General features: G+C 43.8%; 1 protein-coding gene and 1 non-coding gene across 3 annotated transcripts in view; one reads left to right on the forward strand and one right to left on the reverse strand.

Moving 5' to 3' along the window:
• NTN1 (netrin 1) overlaps nucleotides 1-19918 on the forward strand; it is a 186754-nt gene that overhangs the window by 13527 nt on the left and 153309 nt on the right. Inside the window, exons 1-2 of one of the 2 annotated variants that reach the window (XM_039847340.1) lie at nucleotides 1131-1469; nucleotides 1923-3003. In XM_039847340.1, the coding sequence (XP_039703274.1) occupies nucleotides 1986-3003 (1018 nt within the window). In that variant the 5' untranslated portion in view covers nucleotides 1131-1469; nucleotides 1923-1985. Of the gene's footprint in view, nucleotides 1-1130; nucleotides 1470-1922; nucleotides 3004-19918 lie in introns of those variants that run through there. The other variant, XM_039847341.1, reaches the window with a different exon arrangement.
• LOC120589969 (5S ribosomal RNA) lies at nucleotides 18890-19008 on the reverse strand. Its single transcript, XR_005649599.1, has one exon. It is a non-coding gene; the product is annotated as a 5S ribosomal RNA (ribosomal RNA).

Here is a 19918-nt window from a genome sequence, read left to right on the forward strand (position 1 = left end):
TGAGGCATAGAGGAGAAGCTGAGTGGCCCCTAGGATGCCCATGAGACTATAATTGGGTGGGAATACCCATCTGACAAATACGAGGAGAGGAAGGAGCCCAAGTTTCTTTTCCTGGATTTGATGTTTACTAGCTGGGAGATCTTGGGCAAGTTTCTTCACCTCCTGAGACCTCAGTGTTATCTGCAAAAAAGAGTTAATACCTATTTTGCTAAGCTGCTAAGGGGCTCCCATGAGATAGTATCGGGTATAGGACCCCTTAACGTGAGCCAGGAAGAAGTACCTATAAGCCTGTCCCAGGGGATTTGGGTAGGCCTAGGCATCCCCCAGCCTAAGACTCCGCAGACCTGTGCCTAGGGGCCGTCCGGCTTCTTTCTCCTTCATCTCCAGCCCACCACAGCTCCCCCAGCGTGAAAAGCCGCGTTCCAGATAGATAGGCCCAAGCGCAAATTGACAACTGGGGGAGGGGGAGAGGAGAGTATCGAAGAGCAGGCTCTTCTCTCCAGACCCCAGGGGCTTCGGGCAGGAGGGGTGAGGCAGCAGAAATTACATCCTCCTCCTCTTTCTCATGACCCCAGGCTGTTTGCCCACAAGGGCACAGCCTGTACGCGGTGCCACCGGGCCCATCAGGCTGGGTTAGAGGAAGGCCCGACCTCCGCGTAGCAAAGAAAACAAACACAGATGTGTTTAGATGGGATCAGGAGGGAGAAAATCGCCCCCTCCCGCCAGCCTGTGCGCTGCCCGAGGCGTGGGGGCCGGCGGAAACCTGCGGGGCTCTACCGACCGCGCGGGGCCGGCGCGAGGCTGACAGTCCCCGGTCCGCCCCTCCTCCCTCTATGGGGTGCGTGCGGGCCCAGCCCCCTCTCCGGGGTTTCCCCGGGCGCTCTTCTCGCTTTCTCTTTGTCTCTGCTTCTCTTTCTCGGGCTCCCCGGTTCCCACTCGCTCACGCTCTCGCTCTCTCCGCGTCCCCGGCCGGTTCCCTTTAACTTTCTTCTTTCCCGGGGTGAAAACTTTGCTCGCGAGCAGGCTGCTGCTCGCCGACGTTATTGGCCGGCGCCCCGCCCGGCGGCCCCGCCCCCCGCCCCCGCGCTCCCCTCCGCCCCCCACTCTCCGCGCGAGTGGTAGTGGCGGCGGCGGCGGAGCCTTCGGGGGCGTGCGTGCGTGTGTGTGAGTGCGCGCCAGCGAGCGTGAGTGTGTGTGAGCCCCGGGCGCGGGCTGGGCAGGACTGCGACCGCGGCGGGAGCTGCGGGAGCCGGGCGGCCGCGTCGTCGCTCGGGCGAGAGAGGCGGCGGCGGCAGCCTGGCCAGGGCTGGGGCTGGGACAGCTGCAGCCGCGCGGGGCATGGAGCTGGCAAGCCCGCGCTGAGGCAGGACGCGCCTGCTAGCAGCGAGCGAGTGGCTCTCCTCATCCGGCGTTTGGGCTCCCCGGCCCGGGCTGCGCAAACTTTTCTTTCTCTTTTGCCCTCTGCAGAGGTAAAGTTCCAAATGCGGACTCTCCGCCGGGGACGCGATCTGGGGGAGCAGGGAGGGACCCCCAGGCTGCGGGAGAAAGGGGCGCGGGCCATGCAGGGTTGGGGGGCTCCACACTCTGCTGCGTCCAAGACTTGGGGTGCTAGGCGGGCTGGCTGCGGACGGGCAGACGGGCGCGGGCATGTCCCTCGGGCGGCGTGGAGGCGGTGGTGGCTTGGAAGCCGAGCGTTCGCCCGCGGCCCCTGCTTGCAGCTCGGTCGGGAAGAAGCGCCGGCAGTGCGGGTTTGGGGGCCCCAGGATTCGCCTGCCCCCGGGACTTTGGGGAGCAAGGCAGGCATCGGCCGCGGGGTTGGTGCCGAGGAAGCCGGCCGTTTGCCGGCGTTCCTCCTCTCCGCTCCGCCGTGGGGTGGAGGGCGCGGGGCGGGCTGGCTGAGCGCAGCTCCCCTCTCTCCGCAGGCGCCTTCTGCGGTGGCGGACCGACTCCTCGGCGCGGCGGGGCCGGGGCAAGCTGGACGCAGCATGATGCGTGCAGTGTGGGAGGCGCTGGCGGCGCTGGCAGCAGTGGCGTGCCTGGTGGGCGCGGTGCGCGGCGGGCCCGGGCTCAGCATGTTCGCGGGCCAGGCGGCGCAGCCCGACCCGTGCTCCGACGAGAACAGCCACCCGCGCCGCTGCATCCCTGACTTTGTCAACGCGGCCTTCGGCAAGGATGTGCGCGTGTCCAGCACCTGCGGCCGGCCGCCGGCGCGCTACTGCGTGGTGAGCGAGCGCGGCGAGGAGCGGTTGCGCTCCTGCCATCTCTGCAACGCGTCGGACCCCAAGAAGGCGCACCCGCCAGCCTTCCTCACGGATCTCAACAACCCGCACAACCTGACGTGCTGGCAGTCCGAGAACTATCTGCAGTTCCCGCACAACGTCACGCTCACGCTGTCGCTCGGCAAGAAGTTCGAGGTGACCTACGTGAGCCTGCAGTTCTGCTCGCCACGGCCCGAGTCCATGGCCATCTACAAGTCCATGGACTACGGGCGCACGTGGGTGCCCTTCCAGTTCTACTCCACGCAGTGCCGCAAGATGTACAACCGGCCGCACCGCGCGCCCATTACCAAGCAGAATGAGCAGGAGGCCGTGTGCACGGACTCTCACACTGACATGCGCCCGCTCTCCGGCGGCCTTATCGCCTTCAGCACGCTGGACGGGCGGCCCTCCGCTCACGACTTCGACAACTCGCCAGTGCTGCAGGACTGGGTCACGGCCACCGACATTCGCGTGGCCTTCAGCCGCCTGCACACGTTCGGCGACGAGAACGAGGACGACTCGGAGCTGGCGCGCGACTCGTACTTCTACGCAGTGTCAGACCTGCAGGTGGGCGGCCGCTGCAAGTGCAACGGCCATGCGGCCCGCTGCGTGCGCGACCGAGACGACAGCCTGGTGTGCGACTGCAGGCACAACACAGCGGGTCCTGAGTGTGACCGCTGCAAGCCCTTCCACTACGACCGGCCCTGGCAGCGCGCCACCGCCCGCGAGGCCAACGAGTGCGTGGGTGAGTGGAGCGCCGCGGAGACGCGGGCGGCGGGCGGCGGGCGGCGGGCGGGGTCGAGGGCCGCTGCTCCTGGGCCTCACAGCTGCGGGTTCTCCGCAGCGCGGGCGGCGGCCGCGCCAGAGGATCTCTCGCTGGGGGAATGCCGCGGGGATGATGGGAGGCGCGTTCCAGGATGGCTTGGGCCGAAGAGGGCAGAGAGCAGGTCCACTTGCTCGCGTGGAGCTGTCAGTGGACGCTCGAGTTTGCGCCCAGTGCGCTCTGTGAAGCCAAGAAGCACAAGAAATGTGGGGAGAGGGCTTTTCCGAAAATTTGCTGACTGGTCTCCCTAACCCCAGATCTAAATGCAAACACTCATTGCTTTCCCCTCTGGCGGGACCCTGGGATTCACCTCTGCCCACTCCTTTCCTTTCCTAGCGTTGCAGCTGGGCGCGCTGTTGGGGATCCCGGCCCGGTTTCGGGGAAGTTCCAGCCCGACAACCACAAATCCCTTGGGAGATGGCAAAGGGATTTGCAGTTTGGGGCCAGTTTGGTGCCCAACGAATATCATTCCTGCGCCCTCCATTTGTCTTTAACGGTTTGAAAAAAAATTTCTTTTGGACAGAGCGTTTGTGTTAGCTAAAGAATGATGTGATTTAAATTAATTACTATCTACAGATTACAAAGGAGAGTTCAGTAATTATTTTAAACTAATTCAATCGTGGACCAAAAAAGATGTATACCAGATTTTTTGTTAGTGTCAGGGTTTGGTGAAATTAAACAGTTTTGTGTTAACTAAGAGTCTAGATTCTCGCTTTTTAATGGGGTTTCAGTTCCTGAAAGAGAAATTTGACAAAACGGCCATTGGCGAATACGTTGGGTTAGAAATGAGGCTTAAAAAAGGGATACGTTCTTTTTCTGAATTGTACATTTGCCGCGGTAGAAACTCTAAGGCATCAGTTTCTGGGGGAGGTGTGGAGAAGCAGGCGGATGATGGTAAGACAATACTTTACTTTTCCAGTGTGAGATGTAAATTTCCAAATCCTTCGGTTTGTTTTAAAGAAAATTATTTAGTTCGCAAAGTGCCATTTGGTGTGCATCCTTTGTGAACATATAGATTTTTCCCCCTCCCCTCCCCCACCCTCAAACAGCCAGTGTGAGTCTCTTCAATGGCTTCGCCCTCTGAGGCACATTGCAAAGTTTGCTGGTCCCCACGAACACACGTTTTGAGATCTGGTTCTGATTAATTGTGTCATGTTGTTGTCGAATAGTTTGTGCCTCATGACTGCGGATACAGACTTTTGAGCAAGTGAATGGAAAACATGTCTTGGAGAGCCGGGTGGGCACTGAGGCCCAGTTAGGCGTCCTGGTCTACAGAGGGCTGTGCCTACTGTTGCATGTCAGGGCCTCCATTTTTACACTCAATGTGCCCTGCTTTTGCAGACCTAATTGTTCTTCCCCCTCCTTTAAGGGACAGAGCTGGTTGCCAGTTTGAAGAGACTTTTCAGGATTGCGCAGTGAGGTAGTAGATACACCTCGGGTTAGTGTTCTTTGAGAATAAAATTCCTTTGATCTGCTCAATTCCTTCAGAAATGTTGGGTTTTCCCATCTCCTCTTTATTTTCTCTTCCTATTTTTTCTTCCTTTTGTGCGTAAAAACCCTGTATTGACATTCTGAAGGCCTCCTAGGGTTTTGCTATCAGTTTTAGTTTGTATGTGCATATGAAAGGTACCTTCGAATTGTCACCAACAGAGTCTCATTGGACAAATGCAAGTGAATACATTGAGGCAAATAAACTGGATGTTGTGGTAACATTTTGCTGGTGTGAAGATTCCCTTTAGCATTAGTATTTTTCAGAGTCATCAGCCACCCCTCTCTCTCCCTGTCACTTTGCATATGGAGACGTAACCCCCATTTGCTATAACAATGGTCATGCACTTGAAATAACCTCTGTAATTTAGGATTTTGTATTTTGACCGAAGCATTAACTAAGTGCACAAATTGGATTGACTGTTTTTTTTTTAAAGCCAAGTTGAGCAATCAACATATTAACTAATGTAATTAGTAAGCCTTTTTGCTCAAAAAGTTTAATTAGGCCTAATAAGCACGTAATCTACATGACAAATAATCGGCTATTTTCTGGTTTTTACTGAAGTTATTTTAATTCTCAGTAGTTGAAGTATCTTTAAGTCTTGCCAATTATTCAGTCATCTTATAAAAAAGCAAAGCCAATTCAACTATGTTAAAGTTATTTATAGTTTCCTCTTTGAATAGATGTTCTGATACCTTGTAGATACAGCCAGGAAAGTCAGGTTGAAGTTCCCATAAAGTCTTAATTGAAGTCTTAGCGATTTTTCCATCATTTTGCAAAAGAGAAAGCCAGCAAAGACAATTTAAAAGTGATTTACAATTAAAGGTCGAGCTTTTTATGAAAAGGCCCTACAGTGGAGATATGTGAGTGAATTAGTATTTGACAGGTGTTCCGAGACACTACAGGGCACCGTGCTAAGAAAAAGCATTAATAAATCCTTCAAACACTAACTTTTGTACTATCAGCGGCTCAGATTTTTTCCCCTGACATAATCCCATCTTGTGAATTTCACACTGTTGACATACAAAGTCAGGCTACCCAGATTATTTACAACTAAGGCAAAGTAAAGAAATATATATTTTTTATTCCAAAACCCAGTCCTGATAAAATGAGACTTGATTTATAATAGACTAACATGACATTCTTCCTCAGGTTAACCATCCCCCACAACTCTAAAACTTTAAAAAAACTTTGGTATTATTATTTGACTAAACGGTTCTTCTACATAGGGCCAGGCTACTTTCAGATTACTAAGAAATGTGTATATGCTATAGGTTTTCTTTGGTCAAGCTTTCTTTTCTGTGTTGTTTTAAGGTTGAGTTCTCTATGGAATAAATGTGAACTTTTGTAAAGCCCAATTTTATTTTAAATGCAATTTTGGGTTTCTTCCGGGGGAAAAAAAAAACCCCCTCAAAACAATATGAAAGACAAGACTATGTATAACGTTACAGCCTCGACAGCTCTCAGTGGAATAACTAAATACTTTCTTCCGCCCATATGTATCAGCAGTATTCACGTGCTTTTATACACATGTGCATTTACATTCATGGTGTAAAGAAGCATCCATGCATGGTGGGGTAGGGGGTGTACATTCAAGGAAAAATGCATGAACAGTTTTAAACCACCTGGGTTGCTAGGTCCTTTTTTTCCCCTTCCTCCTACTTTTTTTTTTTCAAAAGAGCATCTGAAGACCATATTGTGTTTCATAAATTATTGACATCAGTTTTAATCAGTGTCCCCCTGACGTCGGAGCTGTGTTAGTATTTAGTGCCTGACGAAGCATGCTGTTTAATCTTACTGTGGGGATGTCAGCATGAACCCCTGCCTAGTTTGTGACAGGGTGAGCTTATGAAAACTCGTTTTGCGACTCACACTATGGCTTTGCACTGCCCAGCTGAAACCCAAAACCCACACAAAAGACGTCTCTGCAAGATGAGCACCGTGCTGGGCTGGCCTCCTGTGGTCATGGGTACCTGCAACATAATGCTCGTAATTGTTTAAACATGGCTTTGGGAGTGGGTTCCTCATGCTTTAAACGGCTTTGGTGTTCTGACCTACCATCATCCTCAGCAAGAGAGGGAGGTTGTATTGGTGGTATTGCCATCAGAAATCCAATGCCCCACTAAAGACTCTTGCAGAATCAGAAGGCTAACATTATTTGCGGCCTAGTCCAGAGCCTGGCAGATAGCTGTAGATAATGTTTTTATAGTCATAGTAATTATTATAATTATTGTCATTATAATGATTAACTCTTGAGGGCTTAGTTTTTGCCAGGCACTCACATTAATTTAGTCATTTAATTATTGTGACTGTGCTGATAATAGGCACTATTATTTTTATTTTACAGATGAAGAAACCATAGCTTAGATATATCAAATGGTTTACCCAAAGCCTGCTAGCTATTAGTACTACATATAGCTAGTAAGTGGTGGAGCTGGGACTCCAGCCTGATGTTTATGCTTTGTTTTATTATATCCTCTGTTCTGCTTTCTCATAGAATAGATGGATGGATGGATGAATGATGGCAGTTACATATCCATGTATAGGAGGAAGGTTGGAACAACCTATTCTGTTAGAACTTCAGGTGGTTCCCATGTTATGTAATACTATGTTACATTATATTATTTTCATACATGCTTAAGTATGAAATTATATATAAGAACTTGTCCCTTATTTTAGCCATCAGGCCTAGTGGGAGCTGGAAGTTAGGAATATAAGTGAAGAGGGTCTAAATACTTTCTCGTGGGTTCTCAACACCTACAGATGCTGCTGATGGCCAAGTATTTCTTGATTCCAGGGCCTGTGATCTCTCAAAGGGGGTAGAACAGAGCTCATAATTAGAAAATCTTCTTTAATAAAGCCTTTTCTTTTCTTTCTAGTGTTCAGAATCCTGTTGCTTGTCTGGAACATATTGAAAAAAATTTAGGCAGTAGCTAAGAAGTGTTGTTAAAGAGAGGAGTTTAATGGCATATCCTGGTCACTGGTGTGGTGCTAGTAGGTGCAGCTTATGTATGTCAGCAGCACAGGGCTGTCATTTATCTTTGTTGGCCCCATGGCGGCTGGAGTGAGGGTCTTGCTAGCGTTCTCATTAGCACCTGGTGGGCAGGAAGGCTGTTCCCCACTCTTTCCAGAGAAGAGAGAGAGTTGTGTCAGGATAAACCTTGTGGGGTGGGTCTCTGCATTTCTAGGCTTTGCCAAGCTCTTCTTTGGCCATACCCAGACTTCTCTCTGACCTCCTCCTCCTGCAGAAAAATGAGATCCTCGGAAAAGTATTTGAGACTTTATGTCCAGAGAAAATATTGGAAAGGCAGTGGGTTGAAATTCAAATGTTCCCTGGAAGGAATCCCCTCATTTTCTGCTCACAGCTGGTATCGATATTTCCTTCTTGAGATGAGTTGTGCTTTTCATTAAGTAAATTTTTTGTCTTGGGATTAAACCAACATTGTATTCTTAATAGACTTTTATGTTTACACTTCAAAAGTCCACTGGGTTGGTATTCGCGTTATCTTGATGGCTTCTCAAGCGTCTGCTGTGCACACTGGCCTCACCAAAATAAATGCCTCTCTAGGGAACTGGATTATAAAACAGCCTTATCTGTCGATGCACAAGTATGGATATATTGTGAGCCAGTATTTTCTTCTTCCTTTTAGAAGTGATAATCGTACCTTGGATTTCTGCAGTGCCTTTCATTAGAGGGAGATTGGAGGTGTAGGAGGGCTTATGAAATGCTTAGAATTTAAGCCTAATACTTGCAAGCAGCCCACAGCATTTTGCCTGTCGTCTGGAAAGACACACATCAGCCCTTGTGGTCTCCACAGCCTCGGAAGGTGTGGCATTGGTTTGGTGGCGGGGGAACTGCAGAGTTTAGAATTTAAATCCAAGGTGGTAGTCAGGTTGCATCTTGAAAAAAATGCCTACTAAATGCCAGGCATTGTACTAGGTGTTTTATGTGTGCTTTGTTTCAATTAATCAAATTAATCAGTTTGCCACAAAGAACAGAAGCTTTTCAAAAACAGATGTCCCTGCCACCAAAGGCAGTTTTTGCACAAACTGAACTAAGTGTGGACAGGTCTACAGGGTACATCTTGGCTTATTCAGGGACACCATTGTATACACAGAGAGCAGGGAGTATCGGCAATGATTGGTTTGAAGGCTGACGACATTAAAGACGTGTCCCATTATAACCAGCTCTAAGGCACAGTTCTGCATAGCACCTGATGTCAGTGAACTGTCTAGGACAGTCTTCTGGACACATGTCTCTTTGCCTCTGTATTGTCTCCTTTCCAGAGTTGTGACTTGTGTAGCACAACATAGTTCGGTATTGCATTCCCCTATTATTATTTCAAAAATGTATCTCTATTGTAAACTCAGATTTTAATCGGCCTTAGAAACATTGCATAATTTATGTGAAATTCCCCCATGTCAGATGGCAGAGATCTAATGCAGTTGTCCTTTGCCTATAGAGATAATGTTCTCTTTCCATCCTCAGCTTCGGGGAGTCCTTAGCTAGGTGTGTGTTTAGCCCTGGCTACATTAGTTTGTGTTGATTCTACTCTCTGACAGAGAGAAGGGACTGTGGTCCTGCGATGGATGAGATGCAGAATGCCTCTCCTGTGAGTCTTTCCCTCTTAACACCTAAGTATCTGGCCCAAGCCTTCTTTACAATGGACATTTCAATCGGAAGTGTCCTCTGGCACTCAGAGAACAAGGGAAGATGTCATCCAAGGGGACAGGTGTACAGGAGTACAACCAAGGAATGGAGAAGTGTGCTCTGTCTTCTTCCAGGCACTAGCTGAGTCATCCTTGGAGATCACTGACCCTTCTGCCATCAGGTTTAGCATAGTAGCTACAGTTAAGTTGACATGAATTTATGTTGCAGTGCATTTATGCATATAAAGATTCAGAAGAATGATGTCTCTGTAGATGTGTTAGACTTCCAGGTTATTTAAAGAGGTAGCTTTTCAGAGGTCAAAGGAAATTTGTTGGGTGAGAACCTTTAAAGGCAGAAAGTAACATTCTAGTTCATTACATTAACTGATAACTAACGAATCTTCCCAACTCAGCTAGTGCCTGGAAGAAGATGCTGGAAATCTGTTTCTGTGGAGGATTCAAGACTAACCTATTTGAGGTCTCAGCCCTCTTCAGTTGGTTAAGTTTTAGTTTGGGGCCCATCCATGCCTCTTCCTGGCTGGTGCTATTGCTAGACTTTCTAGATTTCCCTTCAGTCCTTTTCTGCCTACAGAGGAGAGATTATTGGTTTTCATGTCCAATTTTCACACATTCCAGAGGCTCCACACCTAAGTTAGACAATTTGTAGGACCACAGGGACCTTTATAGGGGCTGGATTTGAATAACTGAATCCTAGGTGACAAGGAAATGAGTTATGTCTCTTAGTTTTCTTGGGGGCCTGTATGTTGTCCTGCGTTCCATATGGGATCCCAAAGTGGTGGACACTTCTTGCTTGCTTGATCCAAGCAGGGATGAAATCAGTGCTTCTGCTTGGAGTGGCTGTAGTGAGTACTTAGCAAATGTACCACCACTGCTCCCTTCTGAAACTAGGGCAGACATTGCTAATCAATCACAGCATTCTTTTCTCCTAAGTGCAGAAATGGTCTTAGGGTATTGAGGTCCTTCTCAATATAATACCCGAGGCAGCCATTATTACTTAGTCAAAATTAGCCTAAGAGATGAAAGCCATATGCCATTTTCAGTCCCAGAAGACCTTCCCCTGCTGCCCCAGCCTGCAGACAGGGACATACCCTGTAAGTGAATGTTTCTGGAGTGTTTAGTGATCGGTTGGCTCTGTCAGTTCTGGGCTATAAGGAAGTGTGAAGTGGATGCCCTCCTCATAGGTAGAATACACTCTCATTGGGGAGGTTGTGCGTGTGAAAAAGTGAATGCTTGTACACTTGTACTAATCATAAACATGGGAGGGCCCCCAAAGTGAGAAACTTTGCTAAAAGCCAGGGACACTGAAGGTGCTGAGAGTCTTGAAGCTGGTTTTGGATTTGACTCCTGTTATCATGAAAGGACTGGCGTGTAATCCACTTAACATTTTCCTCCTGTGTTTGTTCTGTCATGGTGTTTTTGTTTTCTTTCATGCCAAGATTGTTTAGTGACTACAGTTCCCTGCAACGAGTGGTCTTCTTGGGAGTGTCAGCTCTGAAGTTCCCATGCAGATCCTTTGGACTGGGAGAGCTCCAGAACTGCCTTGGTTTTTGAAACATAAGCTCACTACTGCCCCAAAACGTGGAGGAAATTACACCCCAACCTGGGTCACCCTCTCCCACCCACATGAGGCTTCCTGGGGCCTTGCCCAGGTTGGGGCGGAATTCTTCCCACCTGAAAAGTTGGCCTTTGACCCCAAACCGTGTCTTTGTGGCATTGAGAAATGAGGACTCTGCACAGGCCACTTCCCTCAGCGCTCTGCTTACATTTGGGCCGGTGCAGAAAGTGCTGAACAATAACAGCTCAACCCCAGCATGAAAAAGGAAACACATTGTGTTTACAGATACAGAATTTGGCATCTGAAACATGAAAGTACCTTTGGGTTGGGCGCCCCAGGGCAGGGCTGTTGGACACCGGCCCCCCTGCTCTGAGTCCTGCGGCCAACTTGTTTCCTTTGCCTGAAGCCAGACCTCAGAGGTGGGCAGGTTGATCTTAGCCAACTCTTTATTCCCAGACCCAGCCCTGTCTCACTTCATGGCTCAGGCCCGGAGAGAATTCATGGTGAGAAAGTGCTCAGCCTTCGCAGCTGCCATGAGGGAGGAAATTGCTTTTCACTCCAATCCACAGAAATCAATCCTTCTTAAATCATATTTTTGGGCAGATTTTCTGTCATGATACCCAGAAATGCTAGGGAAGAATGGACTGGGCATTCCCCTGTATTTCTTACCCTAGTTTATTGTTGGAAGCAGGGTTTGAGAGCTTTTTTTTTTTTCTTTTTTTTTTAAATCAAAGGTTCTGCAGAAGAATATGATCCAGGGAAAGTGAAAAGCAAGTTCAGATTTTCCTGATCCATAGAAAATATTTAGTTCTAAAATCAAGATCAGAAAGCACAGCATTTTATTTAATAATATATGAAATACCAAGATTTGTGTATTAGGGCTCATGGTTGAGAGTTAGTTCATCTCCAGTTTCAGACTGCCTGGGGTTAAGTCCGGCTCCATCTGCAGTGTGTGAGCTTGGGCATGTGGTTTGAGCTCTCCGGGCCTTCAGTGTCGTAGTGTCCTGGGGGCTCCGCTTAAGACCACGTTGGTATATGAGGCAGGGTGGGGAATGAGAAGCCCTCACGTTTTGTTAGGGAGGGGGCTCAGAGGAGGGCATAGGAAGGATGCCCAGAGGCAAAGTGCTCATCCTAGACTTTGGGCTTTTGTCAGCACACATTTCCATAGCCCTTACTATATTGCCGGTTCTGAACACTTTACTGTTCTTACAATGCCCTTATGAGGTGGGTTCTGTTATTAATATTAAGTAAACTTTTTTATTGAAGTATAACATGCATACAGAAAAGTGCATGAATCATAACTATACAGCTCAAAGACTTCTCACCATGTGACCACACCTGAATAACCAGCACTAACATCAAGAACACAGCAGCACCCCAGAAGCTGCCCTGTGCCTCCTTCTAGTCACCACACCCCCTACCCACCATACATTGGTTTTGACTGTTTTTGAACTTTAAATTGGATTGTGATCTGGCTTCTTTTGCTCAGTAGTACATTTGTGGTATTTATCCATGGGTAGTCATATTTTAATTAGTTTTCATGGCTTTATAGTATTTTGTGATGTACATGTATACATTTATTTATCTGTTCCATTTGGGTCATTTGCAGATTTTAGCTATTAAAAATAATGCTGCTGTGGCCATACTTGTCCATGTCTTTTGATGCTCATATGGATGCACTTCTGTTGGGTATGTATCTAGAAGTGGAATCACTGGATCCTAGGATAGATATTTGTTCAGCTGTAGTAGATAATGGTTATACATTGGTTATGCATTTTGTAGAAAGATTTGTACACCATTTTACAGGTGAAGAAATAGGGGTACATGGAGGATACATAACTTGCCTGAGGTCACACTGCTAGCTAGCAAGTTGTGGAGTTGGAATAGAATCTACGCAGTGCGGCCCTGAAGTCTTGCTTTTTCACCACGGTACCTGGTTGCCTCTCACCTTTAATCGGTATATGCCCTGTCAAAGAAAACTGTTAATACTGGGGGTGGGGGCGGGCAGAGGTGACTTTGGGAAAGTTCTTTTACTTCTGTGTGCCTCATTTTTCTTTCCTGTAAAATGAGGAGCCGGGCCACGAAGACCACCTTCAGCTCTGATATTCTGTGTTCCAGGGGAACGTGCCTCCTTCCTGAGGACTTTTCTAGTCTCATTACCCAGTCCCCTCCAGGCCCATCTCAACTAGAAGCAGTTCTGCGACTTGAATGACATATGTCCTACCCGCTCTATTCCATTGAGGTTCTCTCAAAAGTCTGCTCAGGCTCTGATTGGGGGACCTCACTTAGGCCTGCCTTCCAGGACTACTGGGAATCTCCTCACCTCTCACTCATCAGCTCTGCCATTCGGGGAGGGGAAGACATGGGACCTGTTCCTTCATTGCCCTCTGGCATGTCAGCCAGCCGGTCTTCTCTCTTTAGATAATGCATGTTCAGCTGGATGGATGCTCATAAAGTTCACTCATCTGTTAACTAGCTCAGTCATCAAGAAATAAAACATTTCCATAAGGCCCCCTTATGTCCTTCCTCCACTGTAACTGTGCCATTTTCACTTCTAACACCATAGATTTTATTTTGCTGGTTCTTGAACTTCATATAAATGAAGTCATAGTGTATGTTCTCTTTAATACCTGGCTTCTTTTGCTCACCATTATTTCCTTGTAAAGAATCTTAAACATATCTTATCCTATAGCCTTTTTGATGGATGATCTCAGCTTTTTTGGGGACTGATCCTCCTGCTTATTTTGTCTGCTGACCTTCACTCATGGTCAGTGATTTCTTTGTGTGTTTTGTACTGTGTGACTATGAGCTTATCTTTATTTGGGATGTTGTGGAAATCCCACTGGTCGTAGTTCTGATGTTTCTATCAAGTGATTTTGCATTTGATTTTGCACTTGAAATAAGCAGGAGGATCAGTCTCCAAAAAAGCTGAGATCATCCATCAAAAAGACTATAGAATAAGTTATGTTTAAGATTCTTTACAAGGAAATAATGGTGAGCAAAAGAAGCCAGGTATTAAAGAGAACATACACTATGACTTCATTTATATGAAGTTCAAGAACCAGCAAAACAAAATCTATGGTATTAGAGTTACCATTGGCTTGGGACTGATTTTCCCATTTATTAATCATCTTGAAATTCTTGTATCAAATGAGGAGTATGCATTTGCCTCTAAGCTCCAGCAGGTCTGAGGTTTCATTTTCCTGCTGAAGACTTTTTCTTCCTTTACTCAAGAGTTTTGAATAGAGCTAAACTTTTGCTGTCACCTTAGGTTGATGGACAAAGATTTTTAGTCTCCCTGTCACTGAGGGTACATTTGGAGGTCTAGGCTTTTTGTTACCTGGATTACTGCTACAGCTTCCTGACTGGGCTCCTTGCCTCTACCCTTGTCCTCCAACTCCACAGCCTGTTCTTACCGGTAGTTCTTTCTGCCCAGATATCAGAATAGATGGCTTCCTCAGCTCCTTTAAGTCTTTGATCAGTTGTCATTTCTCAGTGCAGCCTGCCTTGACTATCCTATTTAAAAATATCCTTAAACAGCTTCCTCATCTGTCTCTGTCTGTCTCTCTTTCTCTCTCTCTCTTTCACAGTCACACACACACAGACACACCACACACACACAGACACACCACACACACACACACATATATATTTATATATATATAGTCACACTCATGATCACCTTTATCATGCTCTATTTTCTTTTTACCCCGTAATACTTATCACCTAACATACCATTTAATTTTTACTTGTTATGTTTATTAACGGTCTTCCCATCCTCTCACTTGTTCCATTCTAACACTTATTAGAATGTAAATTTATGTGAGAGGAGGAATTTTTGTCTGTTTTCTTCACAGGAGGCCTGGCATATAGTAAATGCTCATGAAATATTTGTTAAATAAAAGAATGCAGGGTCTCATTTCTAACTCCTGGCCTTGTCAGAACCAAGGCCTCATCTTATGTTTGTGTGTGGGTACTAAAACCTAAACTCATAGCCATTAAGATTTATTTCCAGATCAGCCAATATTTCTTTCCCCTTATCTCCTCCCTGCCTCTCCTCCCCACTCATTCACACATCATGATCACTATGGCCTCAATGTTTCTTTTAATACTTTGGCTTTCAGATTATTTTCCTTAGCACCTGGAGATTTCCTTTTATTTATTGTGAGAGCTGCTACACATTAACTATTTTTTAAAATTACATTTCATCTACTATTTTTAGATGTTTGTAGTAATGGGGGTTCTGCATTAGCTCAGTCCACCTTGTTGCCAGAACTCAAAGTCATATATTTTAATATTTCATCCATCTGGAATTAATTGTGACGTATGGTGTGAGGTAAGGATCTCCATTGTTTTCATTAAATATTTAGCCTCTTATTCAATGACAGTTATTGAAAAAAAATTATTCTCGCTGATTTGAGATGCCACATATATTAAATGCTTAAGTATTATATAAACTTGGATCTTTTTTCTGTAATTTCATTTTCTTTCCCTCATCTATTTTCTTGCTATTTCTTATCTGTTTGGATACTGTACGTCAAAATCTGGTGGGCTCAGTATTTACTCATTTATTTCTTTTCATTGGTTCTTTTTCACTTGTTCTCTTTGCAATATTTATTTATTCATAGGCTATAGATAAGTTTGTCAAGTTTCAGTACAAATACCATTGGTAATTTGATGGCAGTATTGTTAAAATAAACTCGGTGATCATTGATAATCTTACACTTTTTGGATTGTAATTGTATCAATACAACTGTCTTACTTAATGGTTTGATTATTTAACTGTTTCCATTATGATTGTTAAGATATCAAAAGGGTAGGATGTAAGTGTGGATAAAAATCACAGATAGTTTGTTTCTCTTTGGTTCTTCCAGATAATTTTTAAAAACTATCTTATTGAGGTATAATTGAAATTCAGTAAATTGCACATATTTAAAGAGTGTTATTTGGTAAGTTTGACATATGTATATACCTATGACACCATCGCCACAATAAAAATAAAGAACATATCCATCAGCCCCAAATGTTTTCTAATGCTTCTTGGTAATTCCTCCCCCACCTCCTGCCCTTTTCCACCATTGCACTTTTTGTCGTTTTGTACTAGTTTGCCTTTTCTAGGTTTTTTACATAAATGGAATCATATAGTATATATTGTTTTTGTCTGGTTTCTTTCAGTTTGCATGATTATTTTGAGAGTCATTCATGATGTTATGTGTGTCAACAGTTCATTCCTTTTTATTGCTGGTAGTATTTCATTGAATGGATATACCACAATTTACCCACTCACCTGCTTATAGGCATTTAGGTTGCTTCCAGTTTTTGGCTATTACAGATAAAGCAGCTATGAACATTTCCATATATGTTTTTACATGGACATATGCTTTTATCTCTCTTGGGTCAATACCTAAGAATGGAATGACTGATGATATGGTGTTTGAACCACTTTACATTCATACCAGCAGTGTATGAAAGTTCCGGTTTCTCCAATTCCAGTTTCTCACCAGCATTTGATAAGGTCGGTCTTTTTAATTTTAGCTATTCCAATAGGTTTATACAATTTTAAGTCTTACAATCCAGAAGCATTGAACATTTCCATTTATTCATGTCTTCTTTTATCCCCTTTGCAGAGTATATAGGTTTCTTTATATTAGGCTCACACTTAAAAAATTATTTTTGTGTATTTATAATTTTGATTACTATTATGAAAAGGATGTTTTTTCTTCTCATTTTATTTTTAACTGGATATTCCTGACATGTAGGAAAGCTGTTGATTTTTATGTACTTTGTAACTTACAACTTTACTGAACTCTTTTAATTCTCATAGTGTTTCAGATAATTCTCTTTTCTCGGACTTTTCCACTTTCAGCTGTAATCCGCAGATCATGACTATTTTAGATCTTCTTTTTCATTATTTGTACTTTTATTTTTCTTGGCTTACTACATTGGATAGAACTTCAGAGTAATGGTTATAATAATGGTAAGATAAACCCTTCTGTTGATCCCGACTTGAGCGAGAATGTTCAGTAGTCTCATCATTAAGTATGTTGTTGGTTACTAGTGTCAGATAGATACTCTTTACTGTGCTTAGTGGAGTGACCTCCATTCCTGGTTTAATGGGAGGTATCCTTTTGTTTTTGATGTTTTAAATCAAGACTGTGTGGAATGTTAATCCTTTGGATATCAATCAAAATGATCATATGGTACTTTTTCATTGACTATTAATATTGTGAATTGATTTCCTAAATTTTTAAATAGTTTTGTTGAAATATAATTCACAAAGCATACAATTAACCCATTTAAAGTGTGCAATTCAGTGGTTTCTGTAATGTTCAGAAGGGTACAACCATCACTAAAATTAATCCCAGAACATTTTTCTCATCTCTAAAAGAAGCCTTGTACTCATTAGTAGTCCCTTCCCATTCCCTCCCTCGAACCACCACCCAAGCTCTAGGCAACCACTAATCTACTTTCGATGTCCATGGATTTGCCTATTATGGACATTTTCTATAAATAGAATCATACAATATGTGGCCTTTTGTGACTGATTTCTTTCACTTAGCTTAATGTTTTCATGGTTCATCCATATTATAGCACATGTCAGTACTTCATTCTTTGTATGGCTAAATAATATTCCATGGTATGAATATGCCACATTTCATTTATTTATTCATCAGTCGGTGGACATTTTCCACTTTTTGGCTCCTACAAACATTGATGTACAGGTTTTTGTGTGGTTATGTGTTTTTATTTCTCTTGGATTTATACCTGGGAGTGGAATTGCTGGGTCATATGGTAACTCTATGTTTAACCTTTGAGGAACTGCCAGACTGTTTTCCAGCACAGCTGCACCATTTTACATTCCCACTGGCAACATAAGAGGATTCCAATTTCTCCATATCCTCGTCAGTACTTATTCTCTGTCTTTTTGATTATAGCCATACTGGTGGGTATGAAGTGGTATCTCATTGTGGTTTTGTGATTTTCTAAGTTTAAACTATACTAGCATTCTTGGAATAAAGTCTGTTTGGTGATATATTATTCTTTGCTAATATTTTGTTTTTGATTTTCATGTCTGTTGAAAAGTGAGATTTTTTTTTTCTCTTCATATTACCTTTTGTATCAGGGCTGTTCTAACCTTACAAAATGAAGTGAGAAGTTTCCATTCTTTTCTATGCTCTGGAATAATTTAAATAGCATGAGAAATATTGGTTCCTTGAAGATTTGCTAGAATTAGCCTATCTGGGCCCTGCGCCATTTTTGGAAATAGTTATTTGATAACCATTTCAATTTCTTCCATGCTTGTATGTTTATTCAGGAATTTTTCAACTGCTTTTTGAGTCAAACCTGGTAATTTCTTTTCCAAGAAAATAATCATTTACCCAGATTTTCATTTTTTAAGCATAGTTGTATATAATAATCACTAAAAATGTTTTAAAAAATCTCCATATGTAGCTCTATCACTTTTCTGATTTCTAACAGCGAATATTTATTTTCTAGATTTGTTTGTTTTCTTGACATTTTTGAAAGTAATGATAATAACACCTGATAATAACACCTGATAATATCTATTGACCACTCAATGTATACCAAGCACTGTGCTAACTACTTTGTGTGCACTAAATTTTAAAATCTTTATAACTCTGTGAGTTGAATACTATTATTCCCATTTTACAGGTGTTTGAGAAGTTTAGAAATTTAACTTGCCTGATGTCACACAGCTATAAAGCCCAGGGCTGTAATTCAAGAGATCTGTCTGCTCTCAGAGCTGGGGCTCTTATTTACTATTTTAGCTTGTCACTTATTTTTGAACATTTTTTTCATTGTTTCTCATTTTCTAATTTCTGTTTTATCTTTATTAATTTCTTATTTAGGCTTTTGTGATCTTCCTAATATTTTTAGTTGAATGCTCAGTTCAACTAATACCATCGTTTTCTTATCCCTGTTTAACAATAATGCCATTTCAGGCACTGACTCTTCCTTTCTAGAGTAGCTTTGACTACTTCCCATTAGTTTTGATTTGCATTTGCTCTCATTGTCACTGTTTTAATTTTTATTTATTTATTTATTTATTTAATTTTTTAAATTTTTTTTTACGCCTACAGCACCTGGTCTTCCTAGGTGGTCGCCCATCCAAGTACTAACCAGGCCCGACCCTGCTTAGCTTCTGAGATCAGACGGGATTGGGTGTTTTTAGGGTGGCATGGCTATAGACATATTGTCACTGTTTTTAAAATGAGTGCATCATTGATATTCTTTTTGCTCCTAGAGTTATATTTTGTTATTAATTTCCAATTTTATTATTTTGCAGCTGGTACAGCTTTTTAAAAAATAATCTTATGTGTATATGTAAGATCACTTTTGTTGCTATTCCATGGGAACTGATAGAGAATTCTGTTTTTAGGATATAGACATCAATATATTTATTAAATCAATCTTATTAACTACAGTCTTCAGATACTCTATCTCCTTATTTTTAGTTTTGCCTTCTTGGAGCAAAAACACAATATTAATGGGAGACTCTCACAGTATTTAACAAATTAAGTGACCAAGTCATCCAGTATTTTCAAAATTAAGAGATGTGCAAAAGCATATAAGGCAAATGAACACCATAAAAAGTAGGGGTCACAAAATAATATCTGAAGTGTAACATTCAAAGCAGAATGCATTAAATAGGACAAGCTAATTGTTTATACTGATGTCAGAAAAAATTATTCACTGTATCATGAACTTGAATGGATATCTTTTGGTCCTTGGTCTCCTCCTTGGTGAAAGAGGGGGTTGGACAGATGATTTCTCAGTCCCTTCCAGCATTCCCATTCCATGATGATGGTTTTGGGGTTCCCTACCAAGTGGTGCCAGGGAGGGAATTAACTGGGAACAAGTATTAGGAGCAAAGAAAAGGACTCCTAGCTGAATTGTGAGCAGTTTGAGCCGACAGCTGCGGGAGTGGGGAGCCTAAGTTTATTGCTTTGGCTCATTCCTTCCCTTACATGAGCATCTGCCTCATTGCCTTTTGGCATGGCAAAGGAGATTTGCTGAAATAGAATTCAGTCTGCAAGGACAAGATGGTGAGGCCACAAGAACTTACTGATATAGTGTGCCACCTCCTGTGTGAAATTTGA

Source organism: Pteropus medius, unplaced genomic scaffold, assembly GCF_902729225.1.
Source record: "Pteropus medius unplaced genomic scaffold, Ma_sr-lr_union100, whole genome shotgun sequence".
Lineage (NCBI taxonomy): Eukaryota > Metazoa > Chordata > Mammalia > Chiroptera > Pteropodidae > Pteropus > Pteropus medius.